The sequence below is a fragment of the Ptychodera flava genome, chromosome 14, assembly GCF_041260155.1.
Source record: "Ptychodera flava strain L36383 chromosome 14, AS_Pfla_20210202, whole genome shotgun sequence".
In the NCBI taxonomy this organism is placed as follows: Eukaryota; Metazoa; Hemichordata; class Enteropneusta; family Ptychoderidae; genus Ptychodera; species Ptychodera flava.
In genome coordinates, this window is record NC_091941.1 from 35,110,534 (window position 1) to 35,126,095 (window position 15,562).

Here is a 15,562-nt window from a genome sequence, read left to right on the forward strand (position 1 = left end):
CAGCATTTGTCTTTGATCCTAGACAGAATTCCTGACTTTTAGTAATTTCATCGTGGCAGTCCTTTCCTGTCACAGTCATTGTTATCGCCTCCCATGCATTATGCAGGCACTCAGCTTTACACACTAAATTCAAAGTTTTGCTGTGAGGATGGGACAACTTCACGCAGTGATGTTGCTATTTCCACTCGCTGCAGATTTCATTTCCAAACACTACTAAGAACCAATAAATTTCCACTGTCACAAAAAGTTTTAATTCTATGGCCCATCCAACACACATTTTGTCACCTAAGACAGTGCATCAACCAATGCTGCAATCGAAAGGGTAGGAATGCAAAATGTGGAATGCTTTCCATCCAGGCAGTATGTGCCTCGTACTGCAGGCAGGGCAGGAGAACTTTACCAGTGATCTATGCATGGCAGGAAAAATGATATTAGTTGTCTTTGTACCCAATGACTTGTCAAAAAACCTTGAACTTTGTAATGTGTGTTTTTCTGAAAAAAGAGACTGCTTGATTTGTCAAGACTATATAACCTGTTGTCTTAGAGCACTTGAGGCAGCCAGTTCTTGGTTTCGTTTACTCTGTTGTGTCTTTCTCATCATTGGATCGTGGGCAACAAAACCTACAAGATAATTCAATACAAACATTTGTTAAAGCCTCATTAGTTATTATTATTTGCATTTTTTAGCATTTTGTTAGATTCTGTTTGTAAAGTAAAGTTTCTTGTTCTAATCCCATGATCAAGTCAAAATACCCAGTATTTATGTTGTCAAGCATGTATGTGTGTAAATATTGTTTTGTCCAATATGTTTTTCATCTTTGCTTTATCAAAAATGAAGGTTAGCCTGGGGAATCAGGCTCCCACCATGCTTTTAATATGAAAATAGCAGCATTGAAGATGATACTTACCGGTCAACGTGAAGAGATCAGCGATCATGTTAGCTTTGATTTTCATGTCCAATGGAGCATCACTGCGGGAAAAGAAGTAATCACAAGATTATCAAAAACCATACAGACTGAACACCATAATGGCAGCAATGGCAAAGTACTCCACTAGTGAAAATGAATTACTGGTGAGAACCGCAAACATGAAACTTAACAGTAGTCCAAGCAACTCAAACACACAATCCATAGCTACTCTTAATATTAGTCTTGTCAGTTTGAATAAGGGTTCTCCTTCTACAATTCATTGTTCTCATTTTGAGTCATATCATCCAAGCTATCAAAAATGTGGAGATTCAGTTTTTGTCATCTTGTACTCACCAGGCAAGGGATGGTGAAAGGTTGACTTCCAGCAACCAGGCTTTGAGATTGTCATCAACCAGGATATCAAAGCCATACAACTCTGTAAAAATACAACATAAATTATTCTTTCAAAAGTGAAATTATGACCTCAATGATTAAAACATAACCTTTCAACTTGAGGTAATCTTTTAAATTGCCACTCATTCACACTGCCCTTCTACTCCAGCCTCTGAGTATTCTCTTGTTACAAATCCCTCCACTTTGATTTCGACGGTTAAAGAACTACATTTATTAAAGAAAACATGGAGGCACATAAACTGATTCTGTGAAATAATAATAATGGTCTTACCAAAACAGTTTCCTCTGTTGGGCATGAACATTTTACATGCTGTGGCTATTGGAAGTTCACCTGCTAGGATTGTCTTGATAACAACATCTTGTATCCTGGACATTAAAGCTGGAACAAAAAGTTCAAATTATGTTAAACAATGAACTGCTTCTTCTTTCTCTCTTTCTATCTCTGTCACTATCTCTGTCTGTCTGACTGTGTCTGTTTGACTCTCTGTCTATCTGTCTGTCTGTCTGTCTGTCTCTGTCTGTCTGTCTCTCTCTCTCTCTCTCTCTCTCTCTCTCTCTCTCTCACACACACACGCCCATTCTTTAGGTCATGGCACACATGAATACACATATCACTAAGTAAATATTTTTGTCCGATGACTTGTCAAGTGGTTCAAGTATGAACTTGACCATACATAGTTGCCAGGCAAGGACAAAAACCCTACTTATCTATCTGGTCATACTGACTGCCAAACATGTGTAGGAAATGCAAAGAATGATAAGAGACTGACCTGTTACATCCCTGCCTTGTTTTTTGATATACCTCAGCATGGCACCAAGACTCCATTTATTTCCATAGTCTTCTATGTTGGGGTCATCACACCTGAGAACATGACACACCTCAGTTATTACCCACATATAATAAACATGTTCCTTTTATGTTTTACAAGCAAACACAGGAGCTGCCATAGAAAGGATCACCACATAATTCTTTTTAGTAATAGTATGCAGCTATCAGGCTTTTTGCTTTCAACAAAAGAGCAACTATGAATACAAAATTCATAAAATACAGGTGATGCACTTTTTTCTTTAGGATAGACATATACTATATAGTGTAAATATAAATGCAACATATACTCCAAGTTCATGCACCTGGCATCATAATATTCAACCATATGCCCTATGACCTAAAATTATAAACAGAGTTGTCTTCTACAGTTAACTGCCAGACATAACATGTGTAGCTAAGTTCGGCTGGTTGGTGGGAAAGGTCCAAAGAAGGCCTGGAGTGGAGCTCAGGTGTGAAGACTTACCTAACATAATCACTGCTCTTCTTGTTGAGACTGTAATTTGTCAAATGCATGCATGTATTCCTGATACTCTTGGCACTCTTCTCATACTGCACAGTGGCAAACCTGTGACGGGCAATGAGCAAGTGTATCAATGTTAAGCCTTTACTATATACTTCTGCAAAGTGAAGCGACCTTCTAGGTCAGCAAAGCAACATTTTAAAGCTAGGTAGTGGCAGCAGTTAAAATTAGCAAATTGAATATGAAGCTACATTAATAATCTTAACTTTCAAATACTGTAAGAAATCTTGTATTTCAGAATTCTCATTCAATCATTTCTCAGAAGTTAAATGGGCCAATTATGATAGCTATAAAACAGTCTACTGGCTCCAAATTATGGGTAATATTGCAATAATGATAATGTATTTGGATATCAGAGAATAGACAACATGTAGCCCAGCTGAGCTCAAGTTTCTGATAAGAATTTTACAGTACTCAAGAGATACATGTATGATTGGTAATTTCAAGGACGAATGGTAAGTATTATAAGAAATAAGAATAGTTTTACAGTTGTTGTCAGATAGTATTATGATGGGGATATATCTCCAAGTTAGGTTACAGTTGCAGCTGGGTTACGACTGTACATGTATATTCTAAAATGAACCTTTCAGTTACCGACATTTGATAACCTATTCCCACAGGTGATTCCAGCATTATTGATCAATGTTTGAACCATATACTCTGACAGCTGTGATGCTGTTGAGTTGAAATATCCACTATGAACATTATTCATCTTCTCTCAGCTGCTCCTACAAGTTAAATTACTGATGTTAGATCAAACACCTGAATAAATCTTCAATCCTCTTGCTTACCTTGTCAAGCCCTCTTCATAAATGTAAATTCTAACAGGATCATAGGAAGTAACTGCCACATATAATCTGAGATCAAACTTGAAACCTTTGAAAAAATTTGAAAGACAATGTGTGGTTATTCTTTCACATCATGCACATAGACAACCACAAAAACACAACCACTCATCCACAGAACAAAGAATATTTTCCACCAAGTAGCAGCTATATTCTTGTCTGCATTCAAGAAACTGGTCATAGGTTCCAGGAGGAGGGAAGAAATGATCCCTTTTACACTGTCATTCTCTTACAAATTCATTGGGCATTGTTGAAGAAATAAAATATTTCTCATTGCCCTATTTGAAGAAACCTTTTAGCAAATTAACTGTGTTTTATCAAAAGAACTTGACTCAGGAGATAAATAGGATACTCAATTGCTTTTGATGACAAATAGCAATTGCATTCTAAAGCACATCAAATTTCAATAAGCTAATTATCACTGGATTCACAAGGATATTATAGATAACTTGATATCATCTAGTGATAATTACTATATGACCTGTACAACAAGTAGGTCAACCAATTAACTTATGGTCGTGCTTGAAACATCAGTATAACACTCAAAACGAGGTCACAAAAATATTTATTGACTTGACATCATTATACTGAAGCTGTCATTCTTCTTTTATCCTGTTGATGTAAATTTGTACAGAAAAATTGCCACAAACGGAGTGAATATGAAATTGCATATTACTTCCCCCCTCCTCCAAATTACATACTGTTCAATAAAGAATTATTATATATACACTTACCATCTATGCATAGTGGGTTGTGTATATACCTGGCAACTAAAAGAGTTTCATCAAGTGGTAGCTGTTGTGGCTGTAATAGGATGAAAAATAGGAGATGAATATTCTCTTCGGGGAAAAAAACAAATTCACCATTACAACATGAGCATCATAATTTCAATGTTGCATGTAAGTAAATTAAAGTGCAGTAAATTATTACTTTGTATGTCACACATACAATTCTTAAGCAGGCGAGACAATCCAAATGTTCAAGAATGATTTTATCAGAAAATATAGAATCTGATGATTGACCACTAATTGGATTGCCAATTCTGAAATTAGGTCTTTGAACTTGAGGTGATAAATGTTGCAATCATTCCTCAATCAAAAACTGTCTTTCAGGAAAGCACACGTTCAATATAAAATTCAGGCATGTTATAGATGAGAATTTTTGTAAGTATCTGTAAATATGTACACACAAATCAAAACCATAATTTCAACTGTATGTATGGTCTTATATTTCACATGTAATCATTGGGCCAACTATTCATCTTACATGTATGTCCAATGTAAATCCGAATTATTGTTCTGTGTACCTGAAAGGACCAGTGAAAATTGAGCTCATAACTCCATTTATAATTATCAAATCAAGAAACCCATACATCATAGATACATATACCGTAAAATTCCCAATTGAGGCCGCACCTCTAATTGAAGCCGCACCCTGACTTTGAAACATTGTCTTGGCTCATTGTTTGCCCATTTGGGGTTTTTGAATTGTACCATAATAGAAGCCGCACCCCTTCTCTGAGCCCATCATGAAACAATGCATGCTGAAATTCACACCAGCTGGCTTGCAATGCGTCATTGACTTGTGCTAATGATTGACAGGTGTCTTTCTTACAGAAAAAATACACAATAAAAAGTTCCTTTTTAACACTTCTACCATTGTGCAGTAACAAAAGTACAAACAATGCCCCATGTATCGGTACGTTTGTGTTTATGTTTGAACACGGCCGAAGTTTTTGTCAGTGTGGTAAACACCGCCATAGTCAATACGTGATGCAACAATTTTGAAGCAACGGTGTTGTGTACAAGTTAAAATAGTTGAGAGATTGAGATACCATGTTTCAAATACGTAGTTTTCATTCAATACCCACGTACCCTTACCGATGCCTGACGTACAACACCACCACCTGCATCATATTGCCATAATGAACTGCCATGCCTATACTGTACTGTGGCTGTTGAATGACCATGGTGGGTGCGTATAAGCTTGTACACGTTCCGTTTTTGATCATGAGAAAATAAAATTGACCGCAAAATAGTTCACAAAAACATGGCAGTAAAGTTACCAAAGGTCATTCACTTGCCTTTATTGCACTATTCGAGTACGAGCCACCGGTTCGGCAACACAAGACGGCTGTAAATCAAGGGGACCCATCTGCAGTGGACGCTTAATTTATGCTAATTTTATGCACGATTTTTTTTCAACACCATTTGATCTTCTATTGCTTTCAAAATCGACTTACACGTCCAAAGAAATTGATTGTACAATCTCTGAATACAGAAACAAAGACATCATGCCCGCTGCTGATCAACATGGCCGACCATAGTGAGACTATTCTATTTAGAGGACGGGGGTGACCAGGGTCAGAGAATCAAGAAAGTGCTGGAAAAACGTGTCATTTTCCTTACGATGCTGTCAAGGGAACTCCAGTTTCCTATTGTTTTAACATCTTTTAATAGTTTCCTTATTATCTAAAAGGAATTTTACCAAGTTTAACGACCAAATACACTCTCCTAACGTTTCTATATTGGAGTTACACTAGGGTAGGGACTTTTTATGCGGGTAATTTATTCACGCAGAATTCATTGGTACTAATTTGCATAACAATAGCGATTGCCCCTGCAATGCTTGGTGAGCATTGAGAAAAATATCGAAACACAGGAAAGTACGTAATTGAAGCCGCACCATGACTTCAGTGCGTGGTCCCAGGGGTCCCTCAAAAATGTTTCTAATACAAGCCGCGGCTTCAATTGGGAATTTTACGGTAATATGCAGATTTTTCAATGCAATATTAATGTTGATGTAGACTTACATGATTTATAAGGAATATTCCCCTTCCCCTTGATGATGCAATAGGTTTGACAATCCATGTACTCTTGTCTTTCATATGTGCACCTGTTCAATAAGACAAAAAATATCAGTTTCCTGTATATGAAGAGATTATGACTATGACAAGGCTGAAATTGATATAATACTAGAACACTGTCACATCCCTATAAATCATAATCCCACAGTGGTGGTTGAATGTTGGAGATTTACATTGAAATGTTTAATATTTTGATCTACTTTCTAAAATTTACTATATTGGATGTCTATAGCGGTAAATTTCTTTTTAGGAATATTGTTTAATTTTTTGAAACAAAATCATTATAATTAGTATTCATTCCTGACCATATCCTCCTTAGTGGGATATATTAATCAAATGTAAAATGCCAGGTAATTCTGATGTGAATTTGCACATCTTTTCACAATCAAACAACATACTGGATACCGAAGTCAATATACCCAATACCTTTCCCCTTTCTGTACAGTACCGGTAGCATTCAAGACGTCTGAAAACGTCTATGGCATGCTAAGTATGATGCAGGACACAATGACACATTTCATGGCTTCAAGTCATTCTTCACTTCAGGATGTAGGTTGGCTGCTTGAAGAATAGCACTAATGTTCATAATATATTCATAGAAATGAGACACTTCTGATGTGTTTTATCTGCCAATACAGTCCAATGCACAAGAGCATTGCCAAATAAATGGAAATTTACTCACTGTGGAATTCATCAAATTCACTTGGAGTGACAAAACTCTGTGGAATGAAGTCAAAGTGTTTCATACCCTGTGGAAATAGATGGAGGAAAAATGCAGAAATGAGATAAAATCAATTTGTGAGATGACAAAAATTTAGCACAGCTGTCAGCTGTTTAGCAGGCTAATGACAAACTCAGCTAGACACAGACATTGTAAATTAATTCTGCACACAGACATTATAAATTAATTCTAATCATGATGTATTGGATGTATTGTACACATAAAGGAATAGAGCACCAGAGAAGCTCATGTAATGATAGCCTTCTCTGTGGAATACAGTGTCTGCTGAGACATTATATTTTTTCAGTAACTCTGAAAGCTAATATTTTACAAAATTGACATTAAATTCAAACTTGGAACTACTAAGTACAATATAATTTCACATTGATTGTATATACCTGGCAGTTTGCCAGTCTCGTTTTTTGATAATACAGTTGAGTGACACAAAATGTTAATGATGATGAATATTAACAAATCTAAGCAAACATTTAAAGTTTTGACATCAGACTTAAACACAAACCTTGGAATGTTGCATTCTTTGTATGTTTTTGTAAAGTCTATCTTTCCTTGTGAGTTCATACGACCTGTAACAGTGACATGGATTAATGAATGTAAGACACACTATATTTCTTACAAACACATTTTATCACATAGGGTTGGTGACAACATGGGACTGATCTAATTTTTTTTAAGAATGTTATCTCTCATTATTCTCTTTCTTTCTGCCAGTGTAAACATCAAATAATGAGGATGGCCTGCCACAATTATTCATGAACTTTGACCACCTAAGTACGGCCTTGTAGCAATAATTCACTTATTTTTTGATTTTCTGTTCGAGAATAATCTGGTTTCTATACTCTTATACAGAAGCTGACACTGCTGTTGATTCAATAATATACATGTATATGTGGGACAGTATGAAAAGAATCCATCCATTCCTTGCCAAGATGTGACCAGATACATTTACCTTTTTATTAGTCAACATGTTTTTTATTAATTACAAACTACTCACCTAGGGAAATGATTGACTTTCTGAAACTCTGTTAAACTACGCAATGTGAATGGCTTGACGTGGGAACCTGTCCACATGAGATTAAAATCGGAACTGTTTGGATGGGCCTAAAAAATTGAACAAAATGACAAAATTAATGAACAAATGCAAGAATGTGAAAAATGTCAGAAGCAATAGCCTTTGGAAATTGAAAGCAGACTAAATTATAAATTCAAAAAAAATCTGAACTACGGTACATGTATCAGCATTGTTTATCTAAAAAACAATTTACATGTATATAAAAATGATACTGTTGCTTTTGAGACTTGGTTCAAGTCGGTGAATAAAAAAATCATTTATAATTATAGTTTCTCTTGTGTCTTTCCTATTTCGTACAAACATATTCGGAATTTGGCAGCCCATGCGAGGTTTTCCCCGCCATTGAATGTATTACCTTTGAGTCTGCGCAGTGTAGTGAGTTAGTTTCTGCCGGATTCACCGACTTGGACTTCTTGCAAAGTACCAGCGGCGAGACGGACTGTGTACACAGTGACGTCAAGCAAATACAAAATGATTGACAGCTGCAGCTATTATTCTTGCAAATAAGGAGAACGCATGCTAATACACCTCTGCATATATTGAAAACTTTGTTGTCATCTCCATGTTGTGCAAAGCACGGTAACGAAAGGTTCGGTACTTAGCGGCCGCCGCATGGTATGCATACTACGCGGCGGCCGCTGTGTATCGAACCACGCGTAACCGCAGTGCAAAGCCAGCTGCACTTTGACATCGAGTACGTTGAGCGCTGGGCGAATATTGGCATCAAGTTCGTACATCGACCGCGTTTTACAACTGATCGGTCGACCGTCGCTAATCATGCGAGATTACCAAAGAAAGGTTGTTGAGAATGACATTGTGGGAAAAATTGTGTTCGTCTGCGCACCAACCGGCAGCGGAAAATCACTGACATACGAGTGAGTTTATTTGAGTTTTATGCACGTCTCGCTTGGGGTCAATAGGTTACTCCTCCAAATATAATTGATATGTAAGATTCGGTGATGTCATAATACACACGTTGATAAAAACGTCATCTCATGAATAATTTATAGCAACGCAACCCCTGCAAGAAAGCCAAGTCTGTGATTCCGGGTGAAACTCCCCTGTGTAGCGTTCACCCTACTCATAGCGTCCACTCTGCTCACGCGCGGGTTTCACATGAAAGCAAAATACAAATCATTGCGTTCACTCCACTCAAACATTCACAAATCACAGACTTGAACCAAGTCTAATGATACTGTTGCTTTTGCGATTTTCTTAAAAAATGGAGCTTATTTCATACAAACACATACATTGTATCTGTCGCTGTAATTTCATATGTGTTTAAGCATGAATGTTCATGTACACATAACTTGTGGATATTTTGCACACTGCTACAGCTAGAAACTTTGTTGAAGTACCTTTCCAAAGTCAAGGAAATGAATGACTGAACAAATGAATGAATGGATGAATGAAGAGATTCAACTCACTTCATGGAAGCCATGTTTTGATAAAACCTGTCGTATAAGTCTACACTCTGTCTTTACCATCTTGTATGCAAGGTGATATTTATCTGCAAGAAAGAACATACCAGATAAATACATGTAACTATACTTCTGCTTTGGATTTCCAATTTGTACCTTGCATGAGTACAGCCACAGTATAAATTTCCTTTAGCACTTTGGATTGGGTTACCAATTTGTAATCAGCTAACAGAACAGAGAGACTTGACTAAATCATCTGCAAAGGTCAATTCGTGATATTTGTCCACATTTCATCTTTTTTCCAAGTTTTATTACAACTGTACACACTGAGTGCAGAAGTAGAAATTAAAAATAAACATGAAAAGCTGAGCAATATCACTGAGGGAAGTAATGACTGTATACTGGTATGGAATATAATCATTTATCATAACATCGAGATGATTCATTTTCCTACAAACTAATTGATTGTTATCTTTAATTTCCCTGGATAAGTTTGAAATTCTGGACCAACAATTTCACACTTGAATTGCTGTACCACTTCATCACAGGCGAACACAACATTCCCTTTTTTACATGATAAACTAGCGCACACTAGTATATCCAAGCGCTGATAAAAAGAAGTACTGACCTCCCATATGGTAGAGACCTTTAATTTTGGTAAATAATGCATCTGCGGAGAAGCTTACGATGGGAACCTTTCTGCCTGGTCCTGACCATATCAGATGTGAATCATCACTGAAAATGAGAAAAAAATATCTCAGCATAGGAACCACACATTAAGTTTACTTGAACATTTTCTAAAGTTTCCTTGGAGTGAAAATACATTACTGTACTGGCATAAAATATGGACAGTAGAAGTGTCTTCCTTCTACTGTTTGTAACACATAAAAATACCGCAATTATACGGTGTCGCTCAAATTTGATCAGAATTGGTACATACCAGTATGGGTACCAAAGATCAACAATAAATGTTGTTTCTATCTGTTCAGTGCAGGAAAATTCTACGTTGATGTTATGACAATGATTTCTGCACAGTACGACCAGAAAAACAACAAGGAATATTTAAACCAGAAAAACAAGAATGACAAAAATAATTAAGGTCTGAAACTTTCGGTACTGGAGAACTTTAGCAACATGCATAGCAGAAAGACAGCTAGCCCCCCTTAGTTTGACCACAGACGGTCTTCCTCCCCTCTACTGACGGTCTTCCTCCCCTCTACTGTCTATGGTTTGAGCAGGTCTGTTAATATGTAACAGTTCATAAACAATGACAGGAAATGACTCAAGTCAGGGGAGTAAGCCTGTTTCAAGCCTGTTTCAGAATTTCGCTTTTTCTTACCTCATTTGCACATTTTTGACACTGATGTGTTCATTTGAACAAATTCACATCTCAACCCCTACATCTACCTGTACACCAAATACTGAGACGGTAGCTTTGGCGGTATGGGAGCCTTGTGTGTGACGGACATACATCCGCACATACCCACAAATATACAGACGCCACTTAGACTCATCATATGGTAAGCTCTTTTTGGTATTTATATATAAAACCAAATATGAGCTAAAAAATACTTGTTTTTCTAATGCTGGATCTACTAACAGTTTTACTTCCAAACAAAGGTTTGCTTGATATTTTGTTTTCTATTTGCTGGTATATTAATACATGTATGTTGCAAGACAAGCATTTGTAATTGTCGTGGGTGGCCTATGAAGGCTTTGCATCTATCTAGAATAGCATTATATGTACATTTATAAACAATCTGCAACATTTGAATACCTAGGAAGAATGCTGTCTGTAGCCACCTTTAAAAAACTTGAATACATTGAATAAATTGTAAGTTTATTCTGAGATTGAGCTAGATCAAGGTATGCATACTGCTAATGCCGTAGAGAGACACTTCCCTACCAGTACAAGTATCTCAAACACAAAGCAGCAACATAGTCATTTTATGAATGAGTGAGATATCAACATAATAAAGAACAATCATTTTTTCCTTGGACATTTTGAACTCTAGATACTAGAACTGTACATCATTTTTTCTCTAAAAATCACAAATAAAAAGTCCTCTCTTTTCTTTCAACCAGTTTTGAATGTGGATTAAATGAAATCAAACAAGAACAGATTGAAAAAACTAAACAAAGAAATTTTACACATTTTGTATGTACAATACACATATGTACCAGGTAAAACATGTGGATGTTTTCTGAAATGAGCAAATACATAGATCACCTTTCATAACACACTGAAAACATATGTTTAATCCAGATACATTGACTACTTAAGGGTTAAAGTTTAAATTGCAGCTCCAGCTTACCATATCAGGACTGTGGGAATATTGTTTATGTAATCATACATGTACTTTACTAGGTGTAATGCATGTAACATTCTGGGTTAACACATTTACAAGTTATCAGCTTTCAACCAAGGCCATAATTGTCCATAAAAAATTTCACCATTTGAAAAATAAATCCCTATCATTGGCAATGCAATAAAAGCACTTGTTGAAATTGCTGTTTAGCTACCAGTCACAGAGTAATGTAATGTAAAGCAATAACTGTGCTGATTGTGTGGACACTGTCAACAAGACAGCTGTGTCTGCAATGAATGGGGGACTAGAATAATCAATATATCAGACTACACCGGCAGGAACAAATCAATGGGAATTATTGATTGGTTAAACTGACAGTAAAATGCATAGTCGCATTTAAGTACTTAATTAACTTTGGCTTCTCAGTCCTAATTACAAACTAAAACACCGATCTTCCATGGTGACCGTATACATCATTACTTTGCACTATTCAGGATAAAATTTTCACAAACTGGGCAGTTGCACAGTAGAGTTCTGAGAATGCACATATTGTACTGTGTATACCTGTATGTTCTCAAGTTTATTTGAACAGGAACCTTGTATTATAATGCAGTACACCAACACTGTATCCATTTGCAAATTTCGTTTCAAAGAATTTCATTTCTCAATAATAACAATAGACATTTAGATCTTTCATTAGTGTTCAACTCATCTGCGTCAGCCCTGTATGAAATCTAAAACCTCAGGCAATTGTCACCATAAATGGTTAAGTTGACATGCACAGCCATTCTGCATATACCGGTACATGTGCAACTTAGTATTTTCTTTCTCAAATACCAAAATTTATAAAACTCAAGTCACTCCAGGCTCTTCAACCTTTAATAGAGAGAAAACAAATCTTATGAATTCCCTTGCTGCAAGGGATTTGAATTTCAGCTACACTGTATGTGAGTGCCATAATGAACACTTGTGATAAATTTCTTTCAAAAATATTTTCATATTCATATTGTACTTAATTTCACTGTCAAAAAATATTCTTCGTCATGCCTAAATACTGAAAAATTCATTTTCTCCCCTGCTATCAGTTCAATTATGTGTGTGCAGGCACTATTGTACTACATTGAGGTCAGTTATCTCTACCATGGCAACAGGTGAACCATGGCAACCACTGTAAACAATGAGAGCTCTTCTGCCAGTAGGGTATAGTCTGCAGTGACTTACAACTGCAGACCTGTCACTGCACACACTGTTTCCAAGGCAACTATACATGAGCTAATACATCCACTAACTTCACAGAGGGTTTTTAATGGAGTTTTACTGTTCACTGTGAGAAGGATAATGCAACCTGTTCAATGAGCCAATATCCTTCTCATTGCATTCTATTTTCCATCAATCTCTGCTGCTGAATAAAGGTATTGGTGTTGAGGTTCCTCATTTTAAAATGCCGTATGAATCTTGAAGTATGTGTGTAACAAGTGTGTGCTGCATATAGCAGTACACACTGCATATTGAACTCACAATATACAGATAATTCATGTAATGAACATATACATGCAATATTGTATAATGCAATGTCATGATTTTTGACTACTTTAACCTAAAAAAATTGTAACGTAAATTATAGCTACAATATTATATATAAATTAATTCAAAAAATGTTTTTGTACTGCATGTATATGTACAGCGGTCAAATATAAACAAATTGCAAAAGCTTCTGCTAAATATGTGAAGACCAAAGATCATTTATACCAAATTTTTCAACATGTATTGTAATAAAGTCAGTGATTCAATCAGACCTATCCTTAATTTTAAAAAACCCTGTAAAGACTTTGCCAAAAATTGACAAAATAAACGTAACAGGCACTGAACATTCACTGTTGAAAATTTTCTTCATCATACTTGATAATTCTCATACATGTTTTGTTTGTATTGGACAGTCAGATTCCACTCATGAATTGAATTTGCTTTTGAGTGAATACACTGTAATAACAATTATACATGTACATCATTGTAAACAGTATTTGAATTCTGAATATTTTGAGAAGAACTGTGCTGATCATCTCTGTTCCACTTGAATTCAAATACAATCATGAAACCAAGATAATGAAAATCCATCCCATCACTGATACGTTATTCTCATGGATGGTGGTGATGACAAATACAATTTGTAAAACTTTGACTAAACAATGCAATGAAGCTGATTTATTTCCTGTAAATCAACCTATTAGAAACTATGGTTCACACATGCTAATGTACATGTAACTAGAAACACCTTACATCACAGCAGAAGTACCTGGTTATCCACAGACAAAGAACATGTATAAAGGCTCTTTCAGTCAAGAATACAACCACCTAAAAAAACTATGGTGTACAAAATGAATTTCACCGTTAATATGTGCACAATAAAAATTAATAGACCACACAAAAGCAATACATGTATGTAAACATCTAAAAGTTTGTGCATATGACAGATTGAAAAAGCAGCATATCCAGAACACTATAAAAAACCACTGATCAGTCATTTGAACTTGAAGGCTTAGTTAGTAGTGCAAAAAAATGAGATCAAGAAAAGATGAGAGGAACAGGTTCTATTCTTCCCCTTGCCCTTGTAGAAATACAACTACAGGTATCTAAGATATGAAGGTATTTACATGTATGTATGACTAGAGCTGGTGTTTACAAACAAACATGGTGTAACACTCTCCATCATAGATGAAAAAATCACTGCATCATAAATTTGTATTTCTGGTGTGTGGGTGTACATTTACATACTGTAGTGAAAACATTTGACAGTCAAAGACGTTAGACAACTGGCAGTTGATTTGTGTATCCCTGCATAATGAATGTCTGTTGCTGCAACTTGTGAGGAATTTTTCACTATCTTTGTGTGTCATGTCAACTGCAGTTTCCTGTTCTACTCCTAAAAGCATGTTGTATGTATACAGTGTTCAGCTCATCAACTAAATCAGTACATATGTAGACTGCATTGCTATAGGACTTAACATGTACATGTAGATCTGTTACACTGACAAGTTAAATAGGTGTTTCAATGCTTTGGGGAGTGGAGCTAAAACTCGGGTTGACCCCAAAAAAATCAAAATAGTCAAAAAAAAAGATTATCAAAGTTGCAGATACTGGCCCTCTAAAAGGACAGAATACAACACAGAGGCTAACTAGATACATGGAAAAGATCTCACCACCTACATGTACATGTATTCTACGCAAGTTACATATCACCAAGAAACCACTGTGTATATGACAGGCTGTACTACATGTATCCCTCTTTAGTAAATTAAAGTACTAGTACTAGTATCCAATAATCTGAGAAGAAAAGATTTCTTGGTGTCTTGAGTAGCAAGTGGAAAATAATTACATTGAAATTTGGCATGCCATTGTAAAATAGTGACAATGTAGCACAGACTGAAGATAGCTATCTGAAAATGAAACTCATCCTGGAAGTATCTCAAAACGCAACCGGGAATAAGGAGATGGACTCTAGAGTATACTTAACATTCATGGAAAAAATTCTCAACAGTGTACCTTCGTTGACAATGGAAATAACACCTGGACCCTATGAATCACACATTGATGGTACTCAAGACTTGAAGTTCAGTGTAGAAAGGAATTACGCTTTTTCAA

At 36.0% G+C, this 15,562-nt stretch overlaps 1 protein-coding gene across 33 annotated transcripts in view; it reads right to left on the reverse strand.

Annotated features, from left to right (window-relative positions):
• The window catches only part of LOC139150282 (tubulin polyglutamylase TTLL5-like), a 58,984-nt gene that overhangs the window by 32,259 nt on the left and 11,163 nt on the right, over positions 1-15,562 (reverse strand). For all 33 annotated transcript variants that reach the window (XM_070722573.1, XM_070722575.1, XM_070722565.1 and 30 more), the window contains exons 3-16: positions 10,243-10,349; positions 9,621-9,703; positions 8,116-8,222; positions 7,624-7,687; positions 7,065-7,131; positions 6,329-6,411; positions 4,251-4,320; positions 3,463-3,547; positions 2,615-2,716; positions 2,093-2,184; positions 1,594-1,701; positions 1,263-1,344; positions 909-970; positions 533-621 (exon numbers count right to left, since the gene is read on the reverse strand). In XM_070722573.1, coding sequence (XP_070578674.1) covers positions 533-621; positions 909-970; positions 1,263-1,344; positions 1,594-1,701; positions 2,093-2,184; positions 2,615-2,716; positions 3,463-3,547; positions 4,251-4,320; positions 6,329-6,411; positions 7,065-7,131; positions 7,624-7,687; positions 8,116-8,222; positions 9,621-9,703; positions 10,243-10,349 — 1,201 coding nt within the window. The remainder of the gene's footprint in view (positions 1-532; positions 622-908; positions 971-1,262; positions 1,345-1,593; positions 1,702-2,092; positions 2,185-2,614; positions 2,717-3,462; positions 3,548-4,250; positions 4,321-6,328; positions 6,412-7,064; positions 7,132-7,623; positions 7,688-8,115; positions 8,223-9,620; positions 9,704-10,242; positions 10,350-15,562) is intronic.